General features: G+C 45.3%; 1 protein-coding gene across 1 annotated transcript in view; it reads right to left on the bottom strand.

Moving 5' to 3' along the window:
• GLDN (gliomedin) overlaps positions 1 to 26,473 on the bottom strand; it is a 67,223-nt gene that overhangs the window by 15,835 nt on the left and 24,915 nt on the right. Inside the window, exons 2-4 of the mRNA XM_022566433.3 lie at positions 21,317 to 21,368; positions 7,082 to 7,099; positions 6,607 to 6,714 (exon numbers count right to left, since the gene is read on the bottom strand). Coding sequence (XP_022422141.1) covers positions 6,607 to 6,714; positions 7,082 to 7,099; positions 21,317 to 21,368 — 178 coding nt within the window. The remainder of the gene's footprint in view (positions 1 to 6,606; positions 6,715 to 7,081; positions 7,100 to 21,316; positions 21,369 to 26,473) is intronic.

Raw genomic sequence — 26,473 nt, forward strand, 5'->3', positions numbered from 1 at the left:
TTCTTTTCTTTTATTCCTTCCTCTTATGCATTTCCCCCCCTTTCTCAAAAAGGCAAGGCATGAAATAGAAAAACATTCATACTATAATGCAGCCTGCACAGGGGCAGGTGTTTAAAGCTCAGGATATTAAGGACCTTTACTTATGGATGTATTCTGACTCTCAGCTATGTCTGCATGATAATTTTTAAGCTTTCATTAAGAAAGGGTAGGGGATGTTTTGACTACGTACCGTCTTTGCTGCCTCCACAAAGTTTTCCCTTGTCTTGGCCATGCACTGGCCATGGTGTGCCAGAAGTATACCGCCACCTCATCAGAGGACTTGAATGTGGCACTTTCTACCTTCCCCTGACTCAGCTGTGCACAGGGACACTGTTAAACATTGTGTGGCCTGGACCTTGGCATTGTTGTCCCGTGATTCCTGGCAGGCTTTGAGTCAGCACGTTCTGCCAGGAAAGAAAGGCCAGATTCCTCTTGCTTCGCTCGGGCGCTGGATGTGGCTTTCTGCTATTTTCCTTCCCCGGTGGCGCCCACTCAAAACAAGCTGTTTTCCCAGCTTTAGAGTTTGGGGTTGTGTGACCAGCTGGGGTCAACGCCATCATCTTCACTGCAAGGAGTGAGGGAGGACATCTTATTTTTGGCAGGACCATCTGTGACCAACTGAGGCAGAGGAAAGGGAGCCAAGGGTGTTGGGAAAAACCCAGACCCAAGACTGGGATGAATAAGGAGGAGGGCGTTTATTTCTGTTTTGGTGGAGATTCGATTCTTAGAGAAGACACTGAGGCATTAACTCTTGAGTGAGAAAGTGAGAGGCAGATGGAGGGAAAGAAAATGCTTGGTTTTGAGGCATAGCACGTCAAACTTCAAAAAAGACGCTAGTTGCAAAATTGACAACATGTAAGTCCAATTCTTCTCTCTAAATCTAAGTCGGTGTTTTCAAATAAATACAGGCATTTCCACTCAGATTTCCTTCCTCACCCTTGGAAACAACAACAGTAATATCTAATACTAACATAGCACTTGCTATGTGTCAGGCCCTATTCTAAGCACTTTATATATATATTAATTAATTTAATCTTCCTTACAACACTATGAGGCTGATACTATGACTGTTCTCATTTTACAGATAAGGAAACAGAGTGATTAAGTAACTTGCCCAAGTGCACACAGCTAGTAAGCGGAAGATCCGGGACCCAAACCAAGACTTCAAGCTCTGGCTCTGGCCTACTGCACCCTTGTTCTTAGCATCCCTAAGGTCAGACATTGAGGGTTATCTTCATATTTCAATATCCTGGAAACAACTGTTGGTCTAAAGCTCTAAACTCTGGTTTCGTCAGGTTAGTGTTCTTCTCAAGAGCCCGCAGTGGCTCCCGGCGGCCTCAAGCAGACATGGAGCTAAAGGCCCTGACCCCACCCCAGGCTCACCTGGGTCCCCTCTTATACGCAGGGGCAGACTCCTTAGAAGTTCCTCCGAGCGTGGCCTTTCTGTTCTCCCCCCTGCAGTGTCCTCCCCATCTCCCCTCTGTTTGTGTCCAAGATGTTGATCACACTTATCTCTCTTGTCCTTTACACTTGTCTCTACTGTACAATCCGTCCTCTACACTGGATCCTATTTGTTCATTACCTGCACAGCAAAGTTCAGATTTTTCTTCCGGCAGTATTCTCTGGTGTGTAGTATAAAGCATCTTCATATCAGAATAACCAGTTATTGAATTCATCCTGTATATACACTATATCTTCTCTTTCAACAGGACTGTAAGCTCTTATGGACAGAAATTATGTTTTATTCTTCTCATTCATGCATTCCTTCATTTTTCACTCATTAATTATTTACTGAGCCTCAGCTGGGGTTGGCTGAGAGCTATGCCAATAGTCTCTCCTTCATAGGCAAACACTAGAGCAGGCTGTTTAAAAACCAGAAGCCATGCTAGAGTTGTTGGAAGACAACCTCCTTAGCATACAGAGGAGACCAAGGCCCGATGAGGGACTGACCTGCCCAAGGCCTCAGAGCCAGTCGGGGTTCGAGGCAGGTGCTCCCGGAACTCCTTTCCTGGCTCCCCTCTGCCAGGAGAGCAGGGACCATTCTTTCTGCCTGACAGGTTAGTACTCATTGAACTGTGCGTTCCTGCACACGTCCTGCGGGCCTCTCTGAAGGGCTGGCGCTCTCCCACCCTCCTGGGAAGACTCAGGGTCAGACTCAGCATCATCCTTCAACAATTAACAGCACTAGCTCCCAAGGCCCAGCCTTCCTTCCCTCGGCTCGGGCTAACGCCGCTCTCACAGCTTGGGCCCGACCCCCTCGAGCCTAGACGTTTAGTGCAGTCGTGTTTAAGAGCAGGGGTCCAGGAGTCAGAGAGGCCTGGGTTCAAATCCCACCTCCTCCACTTATTAGCTTTTGGACACTGGACAAGTTACGTCCATTAGTTCAACCATGACTTGATTGCCCTCTTTCGCTGGCTGTTCCAGGCTCTGGAGGTTGAGTCTAAGCGAGAGTGACATGGCCTGGTTCTCACGGACCTCACGTTCTCCCTAGGGAGTCAGACCATCAGCATATCAACGGGCAACACTGGGAGAGAATTTCAGGGAGGGATATGTTATTGGAAAAGAGCAGGGAATGTGACTGAGTTGGTGAGGCAGGGGCCACAGAGGTCAGGGACGATCTTGAAGAGGAGGTGATTTATAAGCTGAGATCTGCTCTGTGGGAAGGACGGGCCTCAGGAAGGGCCGGGCCACAGCAGTGCAAAGGCCCTGGGACAAGGGTGGGCCTGACCTGTTTGGAAAACAGAAAGATAAGGTTTCTTCATCTGGGAAAAATACGGCTGGTAAACATACCCATCTCCTTGGGGTTGTTGTGAAGACTAAATGAGGTGAGTGTAGAGAGGACTAGGTAGTGTGCCTGACAGTAAATGTCAGCTATTTACTATTGTCCAGAGGATCACTGTAGAGGGCACGGTCCAGCCTAACCCAGTCCTATCTCTGTGGAATACAGTCTCTTTTTCCTGATTTTGGTAATAGCACTTGTTGTTCCCTCTTTCTGGAATGCACGCCCACTCCTCCCCTCTCCCACCCCTTGCCTGGCAAACCACTAACGATCCTGGAACTCTCAGCTGAAATGACGGCCCTTCGTTCTCCACAGCCATGATCCTGGCCCAGCAGGTCACATCCTGCATGAGTCCCTGTGGCTGACAGAGAGACCCCAGACCACTAACCTGAAGGCTCTGGAAGGGCCTGGCCCCCGCCTCCCATCTCACCTTGCTGCACGCCCCCTCCCCCAGCTGCCCCAGCAGGGCCTTGGCAGGTGTGTGCCCTCCACCTGGGCCACCCTCTGCCTCGCTCTCATCCCTCATGTCTGACCTCAGACGTTACCTCCCGACCCGCCCTCTCTGCACTGTAGCTTATAACACACTGTTCTTTCCTTCAAATGTGCACCTCACATTGTGATTACAGATGTATTTGTGTTGACTATTTATGTCTGCCTCCCCACCAAAGATGGAAAGTTCCACAATAGGGGCTACGTCTATTTTGTTTCCCCACTAGTACTTGGAACCCTCTCAATAAGTATTTGCTGACGAATGTTCCCATCCTCTCCTGCTGTTCTTCCTGCTGCTCAGTCTGTCCTTGGCCTCCTTTGCTGGCTCCTCCCCTTCTACTTGGTCACTAGACGCTGTTACTTCTCAGGGCTTGACCCAGGCTCTCCTCTGCTGGTAGCTCCCTCCCTAAGGTACTGCACCCTGGTCCACAAGCCCATTGCCTTGGGTGACACCCTAATGTATACCTCTAGCCCCAGGGACTTCTCCAACTGCAGACCTGCATCTTCAAGGCCCCCCTCCTCCTGGATGTTTCAAGGCATTTCAAACTCAGCACATCCCATGCTGAGCCATGACTGTCTCCCTGGACCTGAGTCGGTCTGGGGCCCCTCACCTCAGGGAAGAGCAGTCAGGCAGGATGAAAATCTCACAGTCAGTCTTGGTGACCCCTTCCCCTTCCTTCTCATATCTACCTTCCCCCAAGTCCTGTTGATTTCACCCCCAAATGTCACTCAGCTCATTGGCCTTTGCACACCCCACCCGCATCCCTTCCGCCCTCACACTGAGTAGCTTCTGCCCTGTTTCCCTAATAGCAGCGCCTGTGCGCTCGCTCCAGTGTGTCCCCCACCAGCAGCAGCGGGGGTATTACAGAAAGGCAGATCTGATCATGTCACTCTCCTACCTGAAACCCCTTCGTGGCTTCTCATGGCTCCTGGAATAAAGCCAATTCCCCTCCGTGGGCCTGCCAGCTCTCGTCCTGCCTCCCACTCCCTGCAATTCTGTTGATTGCTGGGTGGGATGGGAATCCATCCTGGGCTCAGGAAGGGATCAGGGGAGGGAAAGCATAGCTGTGCGGCTTTGGCAGGGTGACGGGGATAGCACAGCCCTTGCTCTGGTGTTGGATGGTCCAGGCTAGAGTCTGGTCCAGGCTAGAGTCTGCTTCCAACAACCTATTCATAGAGGTAGCCTTTTCAAAACCTCCTCCTTTCCCTCCTGCAGGCTCCTTTGTGTGGCTGCCAGGGAGGTGTGCAGGGCAGGTGTCTGAGTACAAACCCCAGTTCTTAAAATGCTCAGGGCTAACCTGATTTGGTCTTGTTACCTCTCTGGTTTCAACTTGACCATGCTCACCTCTCATCCTTTCTGTCCGGCTACGCTGGCTTCCCTGCCACTCCTCAGCGTCTGCAGGCACACTGGACTTACAGGCTCCACTGGAACCCTCTCCCCCAGACAGTCCTCCACTTGCGCTCTCCTCACCTCCAGGTGTCTGCTCAAAGGTCCCTTCTCAGGGGGCTCACCTGGCCTCCCAGGCTACAGTCACGCCCCACCCTACACACTTCCTATCCCTTCCCCTTGCTCTATTTTTCTGTTTAGCACTTGGCACCGCGTAACAGACAATATATTCTACTTATTTATCTTGTTGATTGTCCATCTGCCCAGACTAGGATGTCAGCCTCATGAGAGCAGAGATTTTGTCAGCTTTTTCGTTTCTGGATCTCCAGCATCTAGAATAATACCTGCCACATAAATATGTCTTACAGAAATAAATAGACTTTTTCTTTTCTGCCCTCACTGGGTTGTGGGCTGCATGCTAAGCATATCTCTTCAAAGCTAGAGATCTGTCTCAGACCTTCTTGGAGTTACCCCTTTCTCACCTGACCCACATCCAGTGCTGCATGGTGGTCCCTCCCCCTCACTGTTGGCTCTCATAATACTCATTACTGAATCCTCAGGACTGGATCACATTTCTGGGGTCTTTCTGGGATAAACCAAGTGCCTGAACACTGACGGTCATCATTAACTGATGCTGATATTCATTTATAATTATAGTTATTATCTGACATGTAAGGGTCCATTCTGCTCTGTAGTTCTGGCTATAACTGCTGGACTTCTGGGGACAGAGTTGACATGGGCTGCGTGGGCCCATTTTCACAGAGGCTGCCCCTGGGAACACAGGTATGCAGGCTTTTGGCAAGTGGCAGAGCCCCTCAACAATTTTCTCCCTTTCCACTGGCTCTCACTCAAATTGTTTAAGAGCAGAAATGCTGGAAGGGGTTCCTGTGTTGTCTGGAAGAGTTGTTCTAGTGGTTCTTCTAGCCTGGGGCCTGTCCAGGTGTGTTGGGGCAGTGTAACCAAGAGATTGAAAATAGATAAGAGGGTTAGTGGAGCCTCCACCCTCAGCTGTGGCTAAGAACCACGCCTTCCTTGAAGCGTCCTGAGGAGTCTCTAACCCCTGCCCTCAAGCCTCCACCGTGCCATGTGCCAGCTCTCTTCAGGTGACTCTGCCCCGGCCTTCCCCATGGACTTCCCAGGACTGGTGCTCAGAGCCCCTTAGAACTCACCCTGCCCCAGCCTCCAGCCCCCAGACCCTGCCAGGCCTTACCTGAGCCCCTGCTGGTCACTGCTCCCTGACACATCTGACACCTTGGTGTTTCCAGGTCTTTGCTTGGGTGGTGGCAATGCCACCACTCACAGCAGGGCACAGGAGGTCTCTCAGAGATGCCAGCCACATCTTCTTAATAGTCCTGTGACCCCTGGACAGGAGACCCTGACAGCTGGGACCACACAACCTGAGTGTCAGCCTGGATGCTGCCTTTCTACTCAAATCATTCTAGTGATTCCTCCAGCCAGGAAAACCTAGAGGTCAGTATCAGTCAACTGATTTTCAGTCAAACACAAAAATCTGCTGGGCAGGAGGAGGCAGTGAGAGGGTCGGGCAGGAACGACCCTTGAGAGAACTTGGGGTACCAGCACAGACAGCCTTCACAGCCCGTGTAGTGCCCCTCCCCAGGACTGCTCACTCTTGCCCCTTCCATCTGTCTGTCTGCATCAGAGCAAGCAGAGGAGTGGACATCAGCTCTCAGGTATACTGCTTCTCTCGGGCAGACTGGATATAAATCTTATCAGGGTTGGACCAAAGAGAAGGCCCTTGCTGCCCCAGAACACAGCAGCTTCCAGGCAAGCATTAACCAGCCTTGCATTCAGAGATGCAGCACTTTTCCCCCACTGTGCCAGCTTTGGTTCATCCAAAATGCAATAATGGAGACAAAAAACAAGGAAATGAATTAGAAGAGTGACAAAATACCCATTTTTCCTCTTTTTCCATTTGCTCCTTTTTCGCCTTTTGGGCCCTGGGGACCAGGCTGTCCATCTGATCCATTGTGTCCTGGTAACCCACCAATTCCTGGAGGTCCTGCATCAAAACACGGGAAATGGGAACATTCAAAAAAATCTTAACAGAAGTTAACATGACTTCCTTTAGCCAGTGAAACTGGCCAGGCATTGACGCCTCTTCCAGATCTTCTCCTGCTTCTTCCTTTCCTTCTCTACCTTCCCTGCCCCCGCCTGAAGCAGTGACAGGTGGGGAATGGTGACAGCAAGTTCTCAAGTGGGAGGGAACAGGAGAGCTGGTGATTGGGGCAGAGAGGAGGGGGACACAGTGATAGTCAAGGCTGCCTTCAGACTCTTCTTCCTTCCCTGCCTCAGTCCCTTCTGAGTGATCCTGGGGGGCCAGCCACCCATATCCTTCCCATGAACTTGGAAAATCCATGGGCTCTTACCTGCTGGGCCAGGTGGTCCTACAACAGAAAAAGAAATTTAGATGATAAACCACAGATGGAAGAAAGTGAAGCCAACACCACAACCCAAAAAACAAAGAGCAGCTTCCCCCTCTTAAAACGTACTAATCATCTATGGGCCCTAAGGAACCACCCCATGCCTTTTATTTAGAACTCAGTATATTTGCCCAAAGATTCTTAAAAACAATTCAACAAAGACCCGTTTGCCAATCAAAACCACTTTTGCTTAAGTTCCAATGGACTAAGAATAATTTCTAAGTGGCTTCACTATAGACTCATAAATCAGTCATCTCTCAAGCAATCAATGTAATTAAATGAGGTTTGGTGACAATGTGGGTGGGCACTAGTGAAGCCCTGGCACAGGCAGGTGTCAGGAAGCGCTGCTTTTGCATGGCTGAGATCCAGGTGTCCCAGGAGCAGCCCCAAACACGCTCATCCAGCCAGCCTGTCTCTTCTAGGCCACCAAGGGGAATTGAGAGCAGAAGCTGGTTTGCTTGGTCTCTATTTTGTTGCATAAAATAGCCTGAGAAAACTCGAGGGCCCAGATTAGGTAACAGATACCTTTCTTAGTGTGTAATTACCCAAGGATCTAAGGGGTTCACGTGAATAATTTACACATAATCTAACACAATAATTTTGCTTCCACAAATAGTCTTAGTGTCAATTATTCCATTTAAGCACTCGGACAAGCCAGTGAGGTCGCAACATGAACAGTTGAGGGTCTTTTGTTTCTCCGGACCACATATAACAATCACCAATATTGGAGTGGGTAGGTCTTTCTAAAGATCCAAGCCTGTGACTCTTCAGAAAACCACCATTTATACTGATGAACCTAGTGGCAGGGCAGGAATAAAAATGCAGATGTAGAGAATGGACTTGAGGACACAATGGGGGAAGGGTAAGCTGGGACGAAGTGAGAGAGTAGCGTTGACATATATATACTACCAAATGTAAAATGGATGGCTAGTAGAAAGCTGCTTCATAGCACAGGGAGATCAGCTCGGTGCTTTGTGACCACCTAGAGGGGTGGGGTAGGGAGGGTGGGAGGGAGACACAAGAGGGAGGAGATATGGGGGTATATGTATACATATAGCTGATTCACTTTGTTGTACAGCAGAAACTAACACACACAACATTGAATAGCAGTTATACTCCAATAAGAATATATATATATATACACATATATATATCTATGTATATATATATATATAAAAGAAAACCACCATTTACTAAGCACTTCTGCGTGCACCAAAATCTTGCCGTAAGTAGAAATCTTGATCCTTGTGTCTGCTGTGTTTACAACCTATCTGAGGAAGGTGAATACTTTGAAACCACAATGAGATGAGGGAGCTACAGAGAAGCAAACCCCTACAGAGGTACCGGGGAAGTCTGGGCACATGGCAGTCAGAGAAGGCCCTCAGAGAGAGTGAGCCTTGAGCTGTGGCTCTGAAGACACAGTGGCCTGAGATGGCTGCAGGGGTGAGGGCTGGGCATCCCATGCAGGAGACCAGCTGGAGAAAAGGTACAGGGGTGGGAGCTTGCGTGATTCAGGGTGAGAGAAAGGTGGAAGAATGGCTCAGCTGGAGTGTGTAGAGATGAGGCTGAAGTGTATACTTGGCAGAGGGATGTGGGGCAGCAGCACTTGAAGACCAAGCGGAGGGGTGTAGACGGTATGTGCAAGGAAGCGCGGAGCTACAGTAGATTCTTAAGCAGCGGGGGATGACACTGATATCAGCGTGTGTTTGATATCCTCTCCGTAGATGGATGTGGAATAGAACTAGGGAATGAGATGAGAGAGAGAAAGAGACAGGGAAGGAAGGGGGTGGGGCAGGGAGAAAATATCCAGAGGATCTTTGTAGTTAAAGTTTGGGACAAGGTTGTAGATAAATGCGGTTGGTGACTGTAGAGTTCTAGAGGGAGCTAGACATTCGAGAGGTATTTCAGCAGACGAATGGGCAGGACATGTCCATGTCTGATTGGGTAGGAGACAGCTGAGGAGGCCTCTCAGACGACTGAGCCTGGATACTGATGAGACTATTTGACAGACATGAAAACTTTTAGAAGAATAAGTGTTTGAAGGTATGCTTTCAATACATACAGTCCTATGTTGGGCAAAAATGATTTGCTGAAAACGGCACAGCATTTTCTAGGGTCAGTGTAGCCTGTAGTCAGTGTGGTCAGTTTACCGCCAGATGGCACACACATGCCCTGGTAAGGAGGTGATATGGCCCTTTGAGAGCTGTCAGAAGAAATCAATCAATCGTCAGTCCCGACTGCAGATGGAGCCAAATTCAGATGTGCAGATTGGTAGAAAAAGGTAAACAAGCAAGAATCAACTGTATATAGTAGGTTTCAAGAGTTCTCAGGGAGGGATAAATTGGGAGATTGGGACTGACAATATACACACTACTATATATAAAATAGATAACTAATAAGAAACTGCTGTAGAGCACAGGGAACTCTACTCAATACTCTGTAATGATCTATATGGGAATAGAATCTAAAAACGAGTGGATATATGTATATGCATAACTGATTTACTTTGCTGTACAGCAGAAACTAACACAACATTGTAAATCAACTCTACTCCAATAAAAATTAATTAAAAAAAAAGAGGACAGTCCAATAACCATTTCCATGCAGTGGAGTATTGGAGAGAGGTCCTGGCTGGAGCTGTATACTTAGGACACATTAGTTATGGCCAAGGGTATCACTATGATGAAGTGTTTAGATTAGGGTTTCTTGACACTGACCTGAGATCCTTGATACCCTATGGCTACAGTTTTTACACATTTGAGGCCACAAAATCAACTAGAATGCTTGTAAAAATGCAGATACTTAGGCCCCATCTGGAGATTCTGATTTGGTTTGGATTTAGAGTAAGGCCCAGGAACTGGCATTTTTACCAAGCACCACAGGTGTATGGGATGCAGGTGGTCCTGGGTCCCCTCGACCTGATGTGAAAATTTTCTGGGAAAAGAGTCAGTCACTCTCCTTAAAGGGGTTCCTGACCCTAGAAATATTGGGAGCTACTAGCCTTCAGGTAAGAGTGAAATGTCTGAGCCAAATTTGGGGATGTAGAGAGGGGGACACACCCCATCTGGAGGGAGGCAGGTGATAGAAGAAGCACCAGGAAAGAGAGAGTGATCTGAAGATGGAGGAGGGAAGCCAGCAGGTCTCATGCCTTGAAGCTAGAGAATTTCAGAAGAGAAAGGATGACAAACGGTTCCAAAGAGCTCAGGAGCAGAGTGCTACAGTGATGATGACTGTCCCAATATCCCAGGACGCCGATTGAGCTGCTCACGGCCCCTTACACCCAGAAGAAGCCCCAAATATAAGTCATTATAATAATGTCAAATGTCAAATGTGTGCCTACTAGCTATTTAGCAAACCATCTTTCAGAATTTTTTTTAGCTCCTGACCCTTCTCCTCTTCTGGAATAACAGACCCTCTAGGAACACGTGTGGGCAGCCACATTCACGTTAACACTGTAAGCAGGGCTGTTTCCTGGGCCTGCCAGCAGTGCAGCTATACAGGACTCCACGCTAAGAAGGGAGCTCCCTGCTTGGGTTTAAATGCTCTGCAGTTGCCGTTTGGACATTCTTAACCATTTTTTCTTTGAATTTGTGCTTTGTAAGTGAAGTCTGATGGGACAGTGGAGCGTGGCCCAGGGGCTTTGAGTCTTGGTTTGTATGTGGCCTTGCCTCCTATCTCCTCCCTGCCTCCCCAGGACAGATTTTCCCCTGCCTGCTCCTGTGCCCCTTGACGTGACCTCCCCACTCCCTGCCCCATCAGTGACTGCTGCCACCTGCCACCCCAGTGGGGGCCCAGGCTTGAGTGCAGGGGAGGCTAGCGTTGGGTGTGTGCCCTGCATGCTTTTGTCCCAGGGAGCCCCTGTGCCTGTGAGGGTCTGTACTCATGTGGTGAGCAGCCCATGCCTCAAGGAGTACAACATTAAGTAGCAAATAAAAAGCCCCACCATGGCAGGTCAAGAGAGGTTGCGGAAGAAAGGAAAAAGCCTTTTTCCTGCTTCATGAACAAGGGACCCTGCATTTTCATTTTGCACTGGGCCCTGCAAATGGTTGGGCGATTACCCCACCCAATACTCCTAGCTGGAGTTGATTAGAATTGGGTAGATGCATGGTAGGAGCTGAACCACTTAGATTTTTTTCTCCTTGCAGTCTAAAGTTGACCCACAATGCCCTTACTTATGTAAAGTAGAGGTCTGTGGATGGCCATGCACAGTGAAAAATGTCAGTCTGCAGAGAGAAGAAAATGAAGGAGAGAGAAGCAGAGATGAGGGACTGGATGTCTGCTAGAGAGTCAGAAAGGCTGAGAGAGGAGCTGTGTGTGTTCCCAGTGGCTTTCCAGTTCCTGGCTCCAGCTCCCTGAGTCAGGCTGCTTCCACTGCCCTCCTGGTCTGTCTGTGAGATACCCTTCTGTCTCATGAGGCAAGCTTTGTTTTCATCAGACTGGGTTTCATTGTCATCTTCCTGGACCCACAGACAGACTGCGTTTCCCTGCCTTCCTTCCATGGTGGGGGTGGGGAAGTGAGATACCTCCAGGCCTGACCTTTTAAAGCACCCAATGGGTGCCATCCTTTGTTCCCCTCTCTTCCCTTGGGAGTGACCTTGGTGCCTGGTGCTCAGATGATGGAGTTACAAGACAGCAGCACTTGGATCTCTGAGTCCCCAGAACTGCCTAGGAGAGTCATCCAAATTTCGCTGGACTTTGTGGAGTGGGAAATAAGCCTTTGCTGTGTTAAGCCGCTGAGATTTTAAGGTTTAATTGTTACCAGAGCATGACCAAACCTAGCTTGACAAATACATCCCTCTATCTTTTTAATAATTTATAATCTCTCTCCCGCTTTTCCTCAGATAAGCTCTAACGGGTCCCTGCTACAAGCAAACAGTAGAATCTTAATTGAGACAGGATATATAGGCACCAGAGTTATGGGGAGTGAATAATAAAGAAATGTAAGTCTCACTTCCTGTCTTCAAGGGCAGGCGCTGGCCAGTGGCTAACGCTACAGGCTTCTGAAAAACCTGACTCCTTGGATCCTCCCACCACAGCCATTCCAAGTCATAGGAGAAGATGTTTATCTCTAATTTCCATTTAGTAGCCTCCCTTTTCACCCTGGGTTGGTGTCAGAACTGATGTTGCCTGACCCAAGTGACCTGCTTAGCACATCAATGAACACAGAGGAAGTGGCTACACATTTCCCAAAGCCTTGCTGGTAGAGGAAAAAAAGAAGCCAAAAAATCCAAATAGATTTATCATTGCAACAAAAAGAATAAAATACATAGGCATAAACCTACCTAAGGGCACAAAAGGCCTATATGCAGAAAACTATAAGACACTGATGAAAGAAATTAAAGATGATACAAACAGATGGAGAGATATACCATGTTCTTGGATTGAAGAATCAACATTGTGAAAATGACTATGCTACCCAAAGCAATCTACAGATTCAATGCAATCCCTATCAGACTACCAATGGCATTTTTCACAGAACTAGAACAAAAAATTTCACAGTTTGTATGGAAACACAAAAGACTCTGAATAGCCAAAGCAATCTTGAGAAAGAAAAACGGAGCTGGAGGAATCAGGCTGCCTGACTTCAGACTATACTACAAAGCTACAGTAATCAAGACAGTATGGTACTGGCACAAAAACAGAAACATAGATCAATGGAACAAGCTAGAAAGCCCAGAGATAAACCCACGCACATATGGTCACCTTATCTTTGATAAAGGAAGCAATAATAAACAATGGAGAAAATACAGCCTCTTCAATAGGTAGTGCTGGGTAAACTAGACAGCTACATGTAAAAGAATTAAATTAGAACACTTCCTAACACCATACACAAAAATAAACTCAAAATGGATTAGAGACCTAAATGTAAGGCCAGACACTATCAAGCTCTTAGAGGAAAACATAGGCAGAACATGCTATGACATAAATCACAGCAAGGTCCTTTTTGACCCACCTCCTAGAGAAATGGAAATAAAAACAAAAACAAATGAGACCTAATGAAACTTAAAAGCTTTTGCACAGTGAAGGAAAACATAAACAAGATGAAAAGACAACCCTAGAATGGGAGAAAATATTTGCAAATGAAGCAACTGACAAAGGATTAATCTCCAAAATATACAAGCAACCCATGCAACTCAATGTCAACAAAACAAACAACCCAATCCAAAAATGGGTGGAAGACCTAAATAGACATTTCTCCAAAGAAGATATACAGATTGCCAACAAACATGTGAAAGGATGCTCAACATCATTAATCATTAAAGAAATGCAAATCACAACCACAATGAGGTATCACCGCACACCAGTCAGAATGGCCATCACCAAAAATCTACAAACAATAAATGCTGGAGAGGGTGTGGAGAAAAGGGAACCCTCTTACACTGTTGGTGGGAATGTAAATTGATACAGCCACTATGGATAACAGTATGGAGGTTCCTTAAAAAACTAAAAATAGAACTACCATAAGACCCAGCAATACCCTGAGAAAACCAAAATTCAAAAAGAGTCATGTACCACAGTGTTACTGCAGCACTATTTACAGTAGCCAGGACATGGAAGCAACGTAAGTGTCCATAATCGGATGAATGGATAAAGAAGAGGTGGCACATATATACAATGGAATATTACTCAGCCATAAAAAGAAACGAAACTGAGTTATTTGTAGTGAGGTGGAAGGACCTACAGTCTGTCATACAGAGTGAAGTAAGTCAGAAAGAGAGAAACAAATACCGTATGCTAACACACACATATGGAATCTAAAAAAAAAAAAAGGTTCTGAAGAACCTAGGGGCAGGACAGGAATAAAGATGCAGATGTAGAGAATGGACTTGAGGACAAGGGGAGGGGGAAGGGGAAGCTGGGATGAAGTGAGAGAGTGGCATGGACTTATATACACTACCAAATGTAAAATAGATAGCTAGTGGGAAGCAGCTGCATAGCACAGGGAGATCAGCTCGGTGCTTTGTGACCACCTAGGAGGGTGAGGTAGGGAGGGTGGGAGGGAGACACAAGAGGGAGGAGATATGGGGATATATGTATACGTATAACTGATTTGTTATACAGCAGAAACTAACACAACATTGTAAAGCAATTATACTCCAATAATGATGTTAAAAAAGTTAAATTATTAAAAAAAAAAAGGAGACATGTACCACAGTGTTCATTGCAGCACTATTTACAATAACCAGGACATGGAAGCAACCTAAGTGTCCATCGACAGATGAATGGATAAAGAAGATGTGGCATGTATATATACAATGGAATATTACTCAGCCACAAAAATAAGTGAAATTGAGTTATTTGTAGTGAGGTGGATGTGCCTAGAGTATGCCATATAGAGTGAAGTTAAGTCAGAAAGAAAAACAAATACCGTATGCTAACACATAAATATGGAATCTAAAAAAAAATGGTTCTGACGAACCTAGGGGCAGGACAGAAATAAAGATGTAGACGTAGAGAATGGACTTGAGGACATGGGGAGGGGGAAGGGCAAGCTGGGACGAAGTGACAGAGTAGCACTGACATATATACACAACCAAGTGTAAAATAGATAGCTAGTTGGAAGCAGCTGCAAAGCACAGGGAGATCAGTTCGGTGCTTTGTGACCACCTAGAGGGGTGGGATAGGGAGGGTGGGAGGGAGACGCAACAGGGAGAATATATGGGGATATATGTATACGTATAGCTGATTCACTTTGTTATACAGCAGAAACTAACACAACATTGTAAAGCAATTATACTCCAATAATGATGTTAAAAAAAAAAGAAAAGAAAGTAAGGCCTGGTTCTGCTGCCATAGGAAGAGCTAGTGAAAGATGCAACTTCATAAACCTGATATTTCCAGGCCTGGAACACCTCCGAGGTCTGTAGTCTTGACTCTTTCCTACTCCTGCTCCCAGCAAGGACTCCCTGGGGCTCAGGATTCATGCCAGCCACAGCTTCAGTGCCAGAGAGGAGCTCTGGCCAGAGTGGGGGTGATCCCCTCTTTCCCTTGGGAGGCAGGCATGCTTGGCTTTCCTTAAGGGATGGCCTGACAGGGTCCAAGCCCGAATCCACATTTGAAGCCCGAATCCACCAACACTAAAACAACTTGCTAGTTTGCTCAGTGAGGCCAGTTGAGTGAGAACATCATCAGCTACACTAGCTGTTCTGAGAATGGCCTATCCGTTTGTTTACCAAAGGTTGAACTGTCTACAGCTTTGAGGCCTCAGTTCCCACCCTCTGTGTGCTGGTCCATCCTCTGCAGCCACCCCTGCTGCCAGCTATTCTGCCAGTCCCAGGGCACCTGACGTGGGAAAGTACGTATCTTTCCTCACATGCCCCCATTAAACTGAAGCTTTGGTCCAATCTCATTTATTTGGTGCATTTCAACTTTGGATTATGACCATGGCAACCTTAAAAATGAGTACAGTAGGGATGGCAAATACGTTTTTTTGTTTTTAATTTCATTTTTTTTCGCCGCGTTGGGTCTTAGTTGTGGCACGCGGGCTCTTTGTTGCGGTGCATGGGCTTCTCTCTAGTTGTGGCGTGTGGGTTTTCTCTCTCTAGTTGTGGCGTGCGGGTTTTCTCTTCTTTAGCTGTGGTGCGCAGGCTCCAGGGCGTGTGGGCTCTGTAGTCGTGGCGGGTGGGTTCCAGAGTGCGTGGGTTCTGTAGTTTGCAGCACGCGGGCTCTCTAGTTGAGGCGTGTGAGCTCAGTAGTTGTGGTGCGTGGACTTAGTTGCCCCGTGGCATCTTAGTTCCCTGACCAGGAATCGAACCCGTGTCCCCTGCATTGGAAGGCGGATTCTTTACCACTGGACCACGAGGGAAGTTCCAGCAAATAGCTTTTATTTCAAGTGCCAATTCTAATCAATTAGTACAACTTTCTGCAACACCAGAAAAGAATGACCTGAGACCTGAGGCCATGCTCGGCAGCAACTATGATCCACTATTGATGTCTGCCTGGAAATAGGATAAGAAGTGTTATCACTGGGTTGGAGTCTCGTGGCTGCAAGGAGAATGGGCACTGTGGATTTCAAGCAACTCTGTTGCAACAAGCAGTTCAGCAATATTATGGTTTAGAGATTTTCCAACAAGCCCCTACATGGAGGCCACTGGAGGTGAAGAATTACCCAAGACCTGCCTTCTTCAAGATATCTGCTCTTCCAGAAGATATGCTTCTGGGGTCCCAAGGAAACCTGGGCTCAGGGGTAAGATGCATCCAGAAAACCACATGTCATTTGACAAACTCTGCACTAGCAAAAACTCCAGGCTACTCTAGCTAGTGAAGTGCCCTCACTATTCACCTGAGATGTCACCAGCTGCACAAAACTACACGGCATCTGTCTTTGCCCCCAGAGCAACCACAGCTGAGTCCTGGGAAAGGGACAGGAATGGGGTTTCATGGTCACAGCTGGACTAGCCTCGAGTCACATGCACCTGCTTTTTAAAAGATGAATCTAGTGTGGAGCTAGATCTTGTTCTCAGGCCCCAAGCCCAGGGTCTGCCCTGGCAATCCTTCCTGAAGGCATTTTCTGGGAGTTCTGGACCAAGACTCTCTGCCCCTCTCCCCGAAGTTCCCCAATTCAGTCCTGGGTCCTGTCACCTCCCCGCCCCCAATCCAGGCAGCTTGGCCTATCCCTAGGTACCTCCTTGCCTTTCAACTTGCACTTTTCACACCTAAGTTTTAATTGAAGGGCTTTCTGTGTAAAAGGAGGCCCAATTTCAAGCTGTCATGAAAAACGAAGGGGCTGGCATTTGAAAAGCATTTTTAGGTGCCAAAGAATAACCTCCTCAACCCATTTCCAGCATAGATGCGATCCCGCCAGTCTCTCCTAAGTGGTCTCAATAGCTCCAGCCCACATCCACTGAACAGCTTGGCTCTCATTCTATCACTACAAAAATCAGAAAGAAAGAGGCTTTTCCTGTGCCTCTCAACAGGGCTTTTGTGCCTGTAATTCCATCCATTTGAGCATTTCTCTAGCGCTCATTACTGTCACACACGGGAACGCTGAAAAGGGACTCCCGGAGATGGAAGAAAGGTGCTTAAGCCACAAGGGTTTCAGAATAAAGGATCAAGCTGTTCTGAAGATATTTAATTTTCTGTGAGGGCTGAAATGTGACTTGAGTAACTCAATTAGCATTTTCTAAGAAGCCACAGGATTATGGCTTTTCTCTCTGAGGCTAAACTAAGCGAACAAGAGTCAGACTTGGACACAGAGTTCCTCAGAGAAGCATCTTTCTTACCAGCCCACCACTCCTATTAATCACTTACATAAATCACAGGTTTAGTCATTCAACAGACTCAACCAGAGTTGAGCTCCTAACACACAGCAGGTAACGAGAGGTACTGGGGAGAATATTGCAGAAGAGGTTTCTTACAACTGCACACACACACTGTGCACTGTGAAGTGAGCAGGACCTCCCCAGAGCCTGGGGCCATAGACTGAGGAGATCCAACTCAAGCTTCAGATGGCTTCAAAGTCTTGTGTTTATCTTTAAAGCCCATGAGAGCTGTGCATTTACTCCGTAAAAGGATTTTTTCTTTCTTTTTTAAATTGAAGCAGAGTTGACCTACAATATTATGTTAGTTTCAGGTACACTACATAGTGATTCAACATTTATATACATTATAAATTGATCACCATAAGTCTAGTAATTTGTCACAGCACAAACTTACTGCAATAATATTGACTATATTCCCTATGCTGGACACTACATCCCCATGACTCATTTATTTTATAACTGGAATTTTGTACCCCTTAATCTCCCTCACTTATTTCACTTACCCCCTAACCCCCCTTTCCTCCCTGTTTGTTCTCTATATCTGTGAGTCTGTTTCTGTTTGTTCATTTGTTTTGTTTTCTAGTTTCCACATATAAGTGAAATCATACAATATTTGTCTTTCTCTGTCAGACTTATTTCACTTAGCATATTACCCTCTAGGTCCATCCATTTTGCTGCAAATGGCAAAATTTCATTCTTTTTTTTTTTTTTTTTTGCGGTATGCAGGCCTCTCACTGTTATGGCCTCTCCCGTCGTGGAGCACAGGCTCCGGACGCGCAGGCTCAGCGGCCATGGCTCACGGGCCCAGCCGCTCCGCGGCATGTGGGATCTTCCCGGACCGGGGCATGAACCCGTGTCCCCTGCATCGGCAGGCGGACTCTCAACCACTGCGCCACCAGGGAAGCCCTCATTCTTTTTTAGTGGCTGAGTAGTATTCCATTGTATATATATACCACATCTTCTTTAGCCATTCATCTATCAATGGGCACTTAGGTTGCTTTCATATTTTGGATATTGTAAATAATGCTGCAATGAACATAGGGGTTCCTTCTGGCTATGAAGTTTCTGCTGAAAAATCAGCTGATAGTCTTATGGGGGTTTCCTTGTACATAACTAGTTTTTTTATTGCTGCTTATAAGATTCTTTAACTTTTGACATTTTAATTATAATGTGTCTTGGTGTGGGCCTCTTTGGGTTCATCTTTTTGGGGATTCCCTGTGCTTCCTGGACTTGGATGTCTATTTCCTTTGCCAAGTTAGGGAAGTTTTCCGATATTATTTCTTCAAGTAGGTTTTCTGTCCCTTTCTCTCTCTCTCTCTTCTTCTTATGGGACCCCTGTAATTCAAATGTTAGTATGCTTGACCCAGAGGTCCCTTAAATTATCTCATTGTTTAAAATTCTTTTTCTTTTCACTGTTTTGATTAGGTGATTTTCACTATTCTGTCTTCCAGATTGCTGATCTGTTCTGCATCCTCTAATCTGTTATTGATTCATTCTAGTGTATTTTTCATTTCAATTATTGTATCCTTCAGTTCTGATTGGTTCTTTTTTATATTTTCTTTCTCTTTGTTGAAATTCTCACTGAGTTCATCCATTGTTCTCTAGAGTCAGTGGTTATCTTTATGACTATTACTCTGAACTCTTTATCTTATAAATTGCTTATCTCTGTTTAATTTAGTTCCTTTTCTGATGTTTTGTCTTGTTTTTTCATTTGGAAGGTATGCCTTTGTCTCTTTATTTTGCCTAACTCTCTGTGTTTGTTTCTATGTATTAGGGATGTTGGCTAAATCTCCTAGTCTTGCAAGAGTGGCCTTACGTGAAACGTGTCCTGTGGGGCTCAGTGGTGCAATCCCCCCTGGTCACCAGAGCACTGCTGTGGGCATGCTGATGCACGGGACTGGCCTCAGTGCAACTGACTTCGAGGCCAGTCTGGGACTATTGTGGGTGCTCTGTGGTGCGGGGCTGGCCCCCTGGAGTGGAAGCCACTTTGGAGGGATGCTGGTGCCAGCCAGGGCTGCCCAGCTGTTGGGGCAAGGCAGAAAGTGTTTTGGAGGGACCAGCTGGAGTGGGTCCTCAGGGGAAAGTCAGGGTGGGGCACACAGTGTTAGTCAGGTTGATGGACAGTGACAGAAATGGTGCCTGCCAGTGCTTCCATCCCCAGAACCCTGCCCCTCCAGCACACGCCTTAAAATTCATCAGTGAGTCTCCTTCTCATGTGACCCAAGCACTTTCAAGCTGCTGCCTCTGTGCTGGGAGTCAGAGTGAATGAATGTGTGTGAAAGCCCCTCAGGAGAGTCTCAGTCTCCCACAGCCCTTCCACTCGCCTAAACGTAAACCTTACTGGTTTGCAAAGCCAGGCATTATGGGGGCTTGTCTTCCCAGTACAGGTCTCCCAGGCTGGGGAGCCTGATGTGGGGCTTGTAGACCTTGCTCCTCAGGGGGAATCTCTGTGGCTGTGACGTCCCTCCTGTGTGTGTGTTGCTGCACTGGGGGTGTGGGTTGGACTAGACTGTGTCTCTGCCACTCCTGCCTGTCTCACTGCGTCCTTTGCTTTCTATTCTTAGTTTAGAAAATCTGTTCTGCTAGTCTTCAGGTGGTTCTCAGAGATGGTTGTTCTATAAGTAATTGTAGTTTCGGTGTGTCCATGGGAGGGAGTGAGCTCAGGGTCTTCCCACTCTGCCCTCTGGATGTGGACCTCTCCATAATACACATTTAATGCAAAAATAATTTCCCTCTGTTTCCTCAGAATGCTACACCCCCTTCTCAGAGGCAGGAAATGCAGTGTCTGAAATCAGGCACCGTAGGCCCATCCTTGGGCCTGGTTAGTGCCTGGCTGGGGCAGAGGGTGATGAATTGGGTGACTGGCCTCAGTTCAAGGTACCACACATTTCTAATTACCCAAGATCAAGTTATTTTCCATGGCCATATTGAAAATATTATTTTTCATAATTACATTATAATTGGTTTTTAGCCCAGTAAAAACATATGGTAAAAGCAAACCAACATGTATTTTCATAACCTAAAGGGTTCCTAGGTATTCATTCTGTCCCTGGCCCATTGGCCAGCACAGGTGCTCCCCACATGAGCTTCTGAAGGGCAGGAGGCAGGCGTCCCTGCCCTGAGACAAGAGGCTGGTCTCTCTCAGACTCTGGAATAATCACATCAAGACCATTCCCCTGGGACTTCCCTGGCAGTCCAGTGGTTAAGACTGTGCTTCCACTGCAGGGGGTGTGGGTTCAATCTCTGGTCAGGGAACTAAGACCTTGAGCAGCCAAAAGAAAACAAGAAAAAAGACCACTGTGCTCTTCCCCTGCCCCATCCACCAGCCATTCCAGGTCCTAAGGCTTGATGTGCCTTGAGGTTAATTCCCTCCCTCCTTTCTACTTGTCCTTGATTCACTGCGTGGAGGGGGACAGAGTATGACCAACCTCCAGTCCCACCCAGCACATAGTAGGCACCACACAAAGCACTCTTCATAAAAAGTATTTTCTTAACTAATTAGCGGTTTGCATCTAGAGCTTCCCATTCAAGCTGTATGTATGATATAGGGAAATAATTACTTCTGGTAAGAGCTCTCTACTATTTAGCGAGGTCTTTTTCCTTTCTTTTCCCGTTTAAAAAACTAATGGAAATAAGGAAAACATCAATGACCTCAGTTCAGGGTACCACATATTTCTAATTACCCAAGACCTAGTTATTTTCCATGGCTGTATTTCTGTGGCAATACCAAAAATATTATTATTTTTCAAAATTATATTACTATTGATTTTCAGCCCATTGAAAACATCTGGTATACAAGTAAACCAACATATATTTTTATAACCTAAGGAGTTCCTAGGCGTTCATTCTGCCCCAGCCCTTTGGCCAGCATATGTGTTTCCCGTGTAAGCTGCTCTTGGTCAGTGCTCGGCCAGCCTACCTGTCAGGCAGATACCCCGGGTGCTGTTGCACAGGTCCACCATCACTCGGATCTGCAGGAAGAGAGAACCATTAATAGCGGTATGGTAGGCAGTGGACCCTGAACTTGCCCTTTATTCAGACAAGCAGAAAGCAATGATAAAGATTAACAAAATAACTTCAGGAGAATATGTAGAAGTCCGAGGAAAAGTTAACCTAAAACTGAAAAGAAACCCTTAAAAGATCTAAAGATTTTTTTTATACCTGCAGCTCATCTATCAACATTGTCAACAGAATCTCCTTGATTTCTACCAAACTCTGAGAAGGCCGAGGATGGGGAAGGAATCACCAAATCTACAGCCAGGCTGGCCCCCACAGCGTCTGAAGGGCTCAATCTGTGGGTCTGAATAAAGAGGGCTGGTGAGCTTAGCAGTCAGAAGCAAACACTTAACTATCTGAGTAAGTACAGGTGAGGTACTTAACTCCTTGACACTTTGGTTTCCTCTGAAATTGTAGATTATATGAGTAGCTGTCTTGAGGGTTAGGCAGCTCCATGTCTGGCATGTGGAAACTGCCCTTAGAGGAGTGATTCTCATGCCATGTGGACACTGCCTACTTGCCACTGGATGGCCACCTGGAATACATGGTCACTGCATTGTGGTACCATCCTGACACCTGGTTCCCACACACCACTTTACACTCCTCCCCCCATGCATTTTCCACGCTGCTGCTAATGAGCTTCACAAAACCCAAATCTGATCAGGTCAGTCCTGCTTCAAACACTTTTGTGACTCCTTGCTGCTCTGAAGATACAGCAAAATTCCTCCTTCTCCGGCCTCAGCTCACACCATTCCTCCCTCCCTTTCTGTTCTATAGTTCCACTCTGCCTCAGTTTGCTCATCTGTAAAATGGGGATATTTGTAGTACTTACCTCTTAGGATTGTTGTGAAGCTTTAGTGAAGTTGTATGTGAAGCTCTTAGAACAGTGCCTGGCATGTAGGAAGCACACACAAAAGTGTTTTCTGTTTTGTGGAGGCAGCAGAGAGTGCACATAGAGGCATGAATCCTGAAGTCAAACTGCTTGTGTTCTAATCATGGCTTTGCCATTCACAAGCAGTGTGACCTTGGGAAAATTACTTAACCTCTCTGTGCTGCAGTGTCCTTGTCTGTAAATGGAGTTAACAGTACCTACCTTACTTAAAGCATGGTTATGTGGATAAATGAGTGAATACATGCAATACTCTTACAACAGGGCCCGGCATATGATAAGCAAACTCTATTTATGCTACTGTTTTGATGGTTCCTTGGATATGCCTGGAATGACTTAGTTAATTTATCAATTTACCATCCAAGAATTTAAAATTTATACATAGAGCAATTTTTAGACCCAAATAATGTGGCATTTCAAAACTGTGGGAAGAAACATTATTAGTTGGAAAATGGAGTTGAGACAGCTGGATAGAAATGTAGGGAAAAATTAAAAAGATGGATCCCTATTTCACTCCTTACACTAAACAAGTTAAGTGAGCCCCATTAATCAAAAAATTAAAAGTTAAAAACAAACTAGTGAAAATACTGAAGGAAACCTTGGGAAAAATATTTATAATGGTATTAGAGTAGGAAAGACTTTTCTAAGAAAGAAACAACCCTCATGCTATATATAGGAAAAATGTGATAAATTCAACTGTCTAATAATTAAAAATTTCTGCAAGAGGCAAAATACTACAAACAATAACAAAGGAGAAACACAAACTTAGAAAAATAATTGCAAAGGGCTTGTATATAAAGAGCTGTTACAAAGCAATAAGTAAAGGGAAAAAAACAAAAAAGGAAAATGGGCATTGGAACCAGGCAGAAAGTTCAAAGAAAAAAAAATAGTGCCTTATCTTCACTTACAGTTGAAGAAAAACATCAAACTATGAAATACTATTTTTACTTCTTAGGTTTGCTAATAAAAAGAATAACAGAGCACTTCTCACAAGGGTGTCAGGAAAGTAGCACTCTCATATTGTGTTGATGGAAATGTAAAGGGATACTGCCTCTTTGGATGGCATTTTGACAATATCTACTAAAATTTAAATGGATCTACATTTTGACTCATCAATTACACTTTGAGATTTATTCTACAGATACACTCATATATGCATGAGAAGATGTAAGTACAAAGATGGTTGTTGCAAAAATGTGGGCAAAAGCAAAAACCAGAAACAACCTAAATAATTATCAGTGAGGTCTGGTTAGAGAAATTGTAGCATATTCACATAAGGAAATACTGTGAAAAAGAGTAAATTTAAATCCATAAAGCTGATATTGAAAGATCTCCAAGATAAACGAAAAAATACAAGGTACAGAGCAGTATGTATAGTGTCTTTTCATTTATATAAAAAAAGTAGTACATACGAAAATGCTACTTTATGCTTCTCTCTTGCTGCTTTCCAGATTCTCTCTTTGTCTTTGACTTTCTAGAATATTTCTGGAGAGAAACCTACGAAGGAGAACTGAAACCTAAAAACTCCTCCTCAAGTAAGGAGCAATAGAGAGCCAGGGTCAGAGGGAGCTATACTAAGCATGATTGGCCCTTCTGTTTTATTCAAAATTTTCGCTGATTTCTCTCTCAATTAAACTCTTTGTAAAAAGAACATGCTTTGGTTTGAAGGGAAAATTTGTTTTGTCTTCTACCTAGGTTTATTTTGTTTGCTAGGAGATCCAGAGGGAAACTTGTACGGTATTTACTTTTTGTGAAGTGTGTCAGCAGGTGCTTACTAACTGCTTTAGAAATTTATTGTGAAATATATCATACATGTCACAAAAATATGAAAGGTGTGCCAACAGTTTAAAGATGAATAATAAAACAAACATGTACACACCACCTTCAGCTAAGCAAGGCTTTAGAGCATCCCAGGTGCCCCTCCCAAAACACACCCTTCCCTCCCAGCCACAACCACTCCCTGAGCTGAAGTATATTGGGCCATGAAACTCTCCCTTTTGTACAGATAGCAACAGAGAGGCTTAGCGAGGTGAGGTCATCTATTCGGTCACACAGCTTGCTCTTGGAAAAGACAGGCTCAGCTCCAGGTTTCCTGATTCCAGGTTTACTGCACTTTCTATTATGGCTCTGATGAGTATCTTAACGTAACCAGAAGAAATTTCGATTCACTGTGTTTAGTCATGCTCATAAATTAATGCAATCAGCTGCACTACAAAATTTATCATCTTAAAAAATGTATAATTGTCCATTGAGAGGACCATTAGAGGCTTCACAATGCTTCATTTGTTGCCTGGGGGATCACAGCAGAAGGAGTAGTTAGAAACAACAGAAGCATCAATAGGGGAAATTAACCTTTCTCTCTTTTATGCTCATCACTGGTCTGCAGTTGGCACAGCTTCTATAAAAAATGATGAAGAAGGAGTTTTCATTCCCTGATCTTTTGGCTTCATTTATATGCTAAAAGTTAATTTAGATATTTACCAGTAAATTGTGTTAATCTTCACTCGGGAATATTCTTTTAACAAACATGGTCTATATAAGATTGTACCAAGGTAAAACATGGTATGAAAAGGTATGGCCATAAGAAAATCAGAAACTTTTTTTTTTTTTTCCTGATAATAATGATTAAGAGTTTGGAAGAAAATAAGAAAAGTCAAAATTGAAAGTCACAAAATCTAGCTTGTCAAATTAAGGAGTCATATTTGGTATACAAGGCTTCCTAGATCTTGATTTAGGATTTGAGAATGGTGAAGCTGGAAGAGGCCTTAGAGCTCATTGTCCTGGGGGTGTCAGGCAGGACCCATCCAGGACGTGGCCCTGCCCCTTCTCGAGGCCATCTCCCCCTGCTCTCCCCCATTGCTCTGCTCCAATCACACTGGCCATCATCACTGGTCTTTGCCATGCCTTATAAGGCATGGGGACTTGTTTTCAGCTTTGACAACATATGGCAGCAATGGGAGAAAAGACAGCCAAAATGGGTCCCATTAGTGGCCTGACCAGACCTTCCAGTTTTCTCTCTGGATACAGAACTGGTCTCACTGGATCAGTAGGACTCATGGGATCTTAGGAAATTCATGGGCAAGGAAGGGGCCCCTGAAGAAAAGTAATGGACTTCTTGCTCATCTGGCATCAGATGGCTTGAGCTGGCTCTAATTCAAACTAAAAATAGATGGGACTAATTTCTTTCTATGAGAAAGAAAATGCTATGAACTGGGAATCTCACTTGCAGGAAGCTTATACAAGGATATCTGGGCAAGAATGCTTATTGCAACATTGTGATGGCAAAGGCATGCAAAAAATCTAAATGTTCATCAGTAAGGCACTTGTTAAACAGATGAGAAAGAATGAAGTAGATCTATATGTACTAATCTGGAAAGATGGCCTTGGCATACTGTTAAGTGATAAAAGCAAGGTGCAGCCCAAGCCATATAACACAATACAACTTTTTGGTTGAAAAAGAATATTTAGATATGTCTGGATAAGCACAGAGAAAAGTTGGAAGGCTCATGAACCAAACCATTAACAGATTTTTTTTCTCCTGGAGACTGAGACTAGGAGATAAAAGGGGGATTTTCATTTCTTAGTTTTGTATTGTTTTAAAAGATATATTGGGATTATGGGTGAATTTTACTTTGCTATGCTTTTAATAATTCAGAGAGAGAGAAGAGAGCATGCAAGCATTATATGAAGCCAAAAGATGGGTCTAATGATCCAGCTTTCCCGGGAATCCAAATATCATGCCTTCACAATAACCCCCATCACTTGGAATAACTTGGACAGATCTCTGTTGCTTCTAGACAAATGAACGTAGAATGAACTAGAACAGCTGTCTAGTGAGTTTCAAATTGTTCATTAGTCATAAGATTTTTCTTTTTCCCACATAAATTGCCAACCCTCCAAATAAAAAAACAAATAGAATGAAGCTAGTCTGGGTTAACTTATCTGTAAAATGAGAGGGTTGGACTAGATAGATGATTTCAAACTCTGCTCCCAGGAGGAATCAGGGGAGGAAGTGGGGAGGGACACCTGGAGACCTAGAGTCAGGGGAGGAGGGATAAGAAAGCTGAGGTCCAAAGAAAGCAAGTGAAGTAGCTGGCCCAGCCTCCCCTAGCTGGTTCCAGAATAGAGTCCTGTTTTTCCTCCGCATCTACTTTTTCATACCATTTAGCCTTTGCAAAAGGAATTGTCTGA

The sequence above is a fragment of the Delphinapterus leucas genome, chromosome 2, assembly GCF_059928025.1.
Source record: "Delphinapterus leucas isolate spDelLeu-1000000601 "Yukka" chromosome 2, BTC_Dleu_Yukka2, whole genome shotgun sequence".
Taxonomy (NCBI): Eukaryota; Metazoa; Chordata; class Mammalia; order Artiodactyla; family Monodontidae; genus Delphinapterus; species Delphinapterus leucas.